General features: G+C 44.6%; 1 protein-coding gene across 1 annotated transcript; it reads right to left on the reverse strand.

The window, feature by feature from the left end:
• Positions 1-909, reverse strand: LOC134053292 (olfactory receptor 10C1-like; the record flags this gene model as incomplete). The annotated part of the gene is made up of 1 exon (XM_062508222.1): positions 1-909. A coding segment is annotated over exon 1 (909 nt), but the record flags the coding sequence as incomplete, so codon positions are not given.
• Between the last annotated feature and the right edge of the window lie 278 nt (positions 910-1,187).

Genomic DNA, 1,187 nt, shown 5'->3' on the forward strand with positions numbered 1-1,187 from the left:
TTTTTTCTTCAGGGCTCCTTTCACCTCCTTATTCCTCAAACTGCAAATGATGGGATTCAATAAAGGAGTCACCAGAGAATAAGAAAGGGAGAGGAATTTATCCACAGATGCACAGTAGCTGTATTTTGGCCGCAGGTACATGGAGCCTGCAGTGCCATAAAAAACAGTCACTACCAGGAGCTGTGAGGAGCAAGTGGAAAACGCCTTCTCCTGGCTCTCAGCTGATGCCATGTGAAGAACTGTGGAAACGACATGAATATAGGAATAAATGACCAGTGAGAAAGGACTCAGAATAGCAAAGACAGCCACCACAATGACCTGGATTTCACTTGGGAGAGTGTTGCCACAGAGCACGTCCAGGAGAGGCTGAATCTCACAGAAGAAGTGGTCAATGGCACAACCACACAAGGGTGAGCTGAAGGTGATGAGGGTATGAACTAAGCCCTCAGCAGTTCCACAGATGTAAGCTCCAACAACCAGGCTTCTGCAGACCCTGCTGCTCATGATAATTGTGTAATGCAAGGGGCAGCAAACTGCAAAATAACCATCAAGGGACATGCCGGCCAAGAGAAAACACTCAGCAACTCCAAAGAAAAGGAAGGAAAGCATCTGCATTGCACATCTTGTCTTGGAAATACGCACTGTTCCCACCATCAGGTTCTCGAGAATACTTGGGATAATGACAGACAAATAGCAGATATCCCAACAGGACAGCTGAGTGAGGAAGAAATACATCGGGGTGTGAAGGCGATTATCACTGTTTGTTATCAAAGCTATCACTGTGTTCGCCATCAAGGTGAGAATATGAAGAGATAATAAAACTACAAAGAGCAAAGGGTGTAAAGGAGAGGTTCCAGAAAAACCCAGGAGTCTGAATTCACTCAATCCACTGAGGTTCCCAAGGATCATCCTTGTCTGGTGCCTTGCAGAGCTCTCCTCGTTTTAGTGTCCAGCAGCCGATGAAGCTGCAAACAGCCGGGCAAATCTGCAGTCAGAATACAACTGCCTGCTTGAACAGACAGAAAGAGGACTGGAATTTAGATACTACTCAGATTTTGAGAAGATCTTCTGAAAAGATTATAAAAGCTTCTAAAGAAAATGAGGCAGTCTTATGCGTTTTGTTTCTGTCTATTTTTGACTGATTCTTCTTTCATAGCATTGCCTTCAAAGGCTGTATATTCACTACT

Source organism: Cinclus cinclus, chromosome 24 (genome assembly GCF_963662255.1).
Source record: "Cinclus cinclus chromosome 24, bCinCin1.1, whole genome shotgun sequence".
In the NCBI taxonomy this organism is placed as follows: Eukaryota; Metazoa; Chordata; class Aves; order Passeriformes; family Cinclidae; genus Cinclus; species Cinclus cinclus.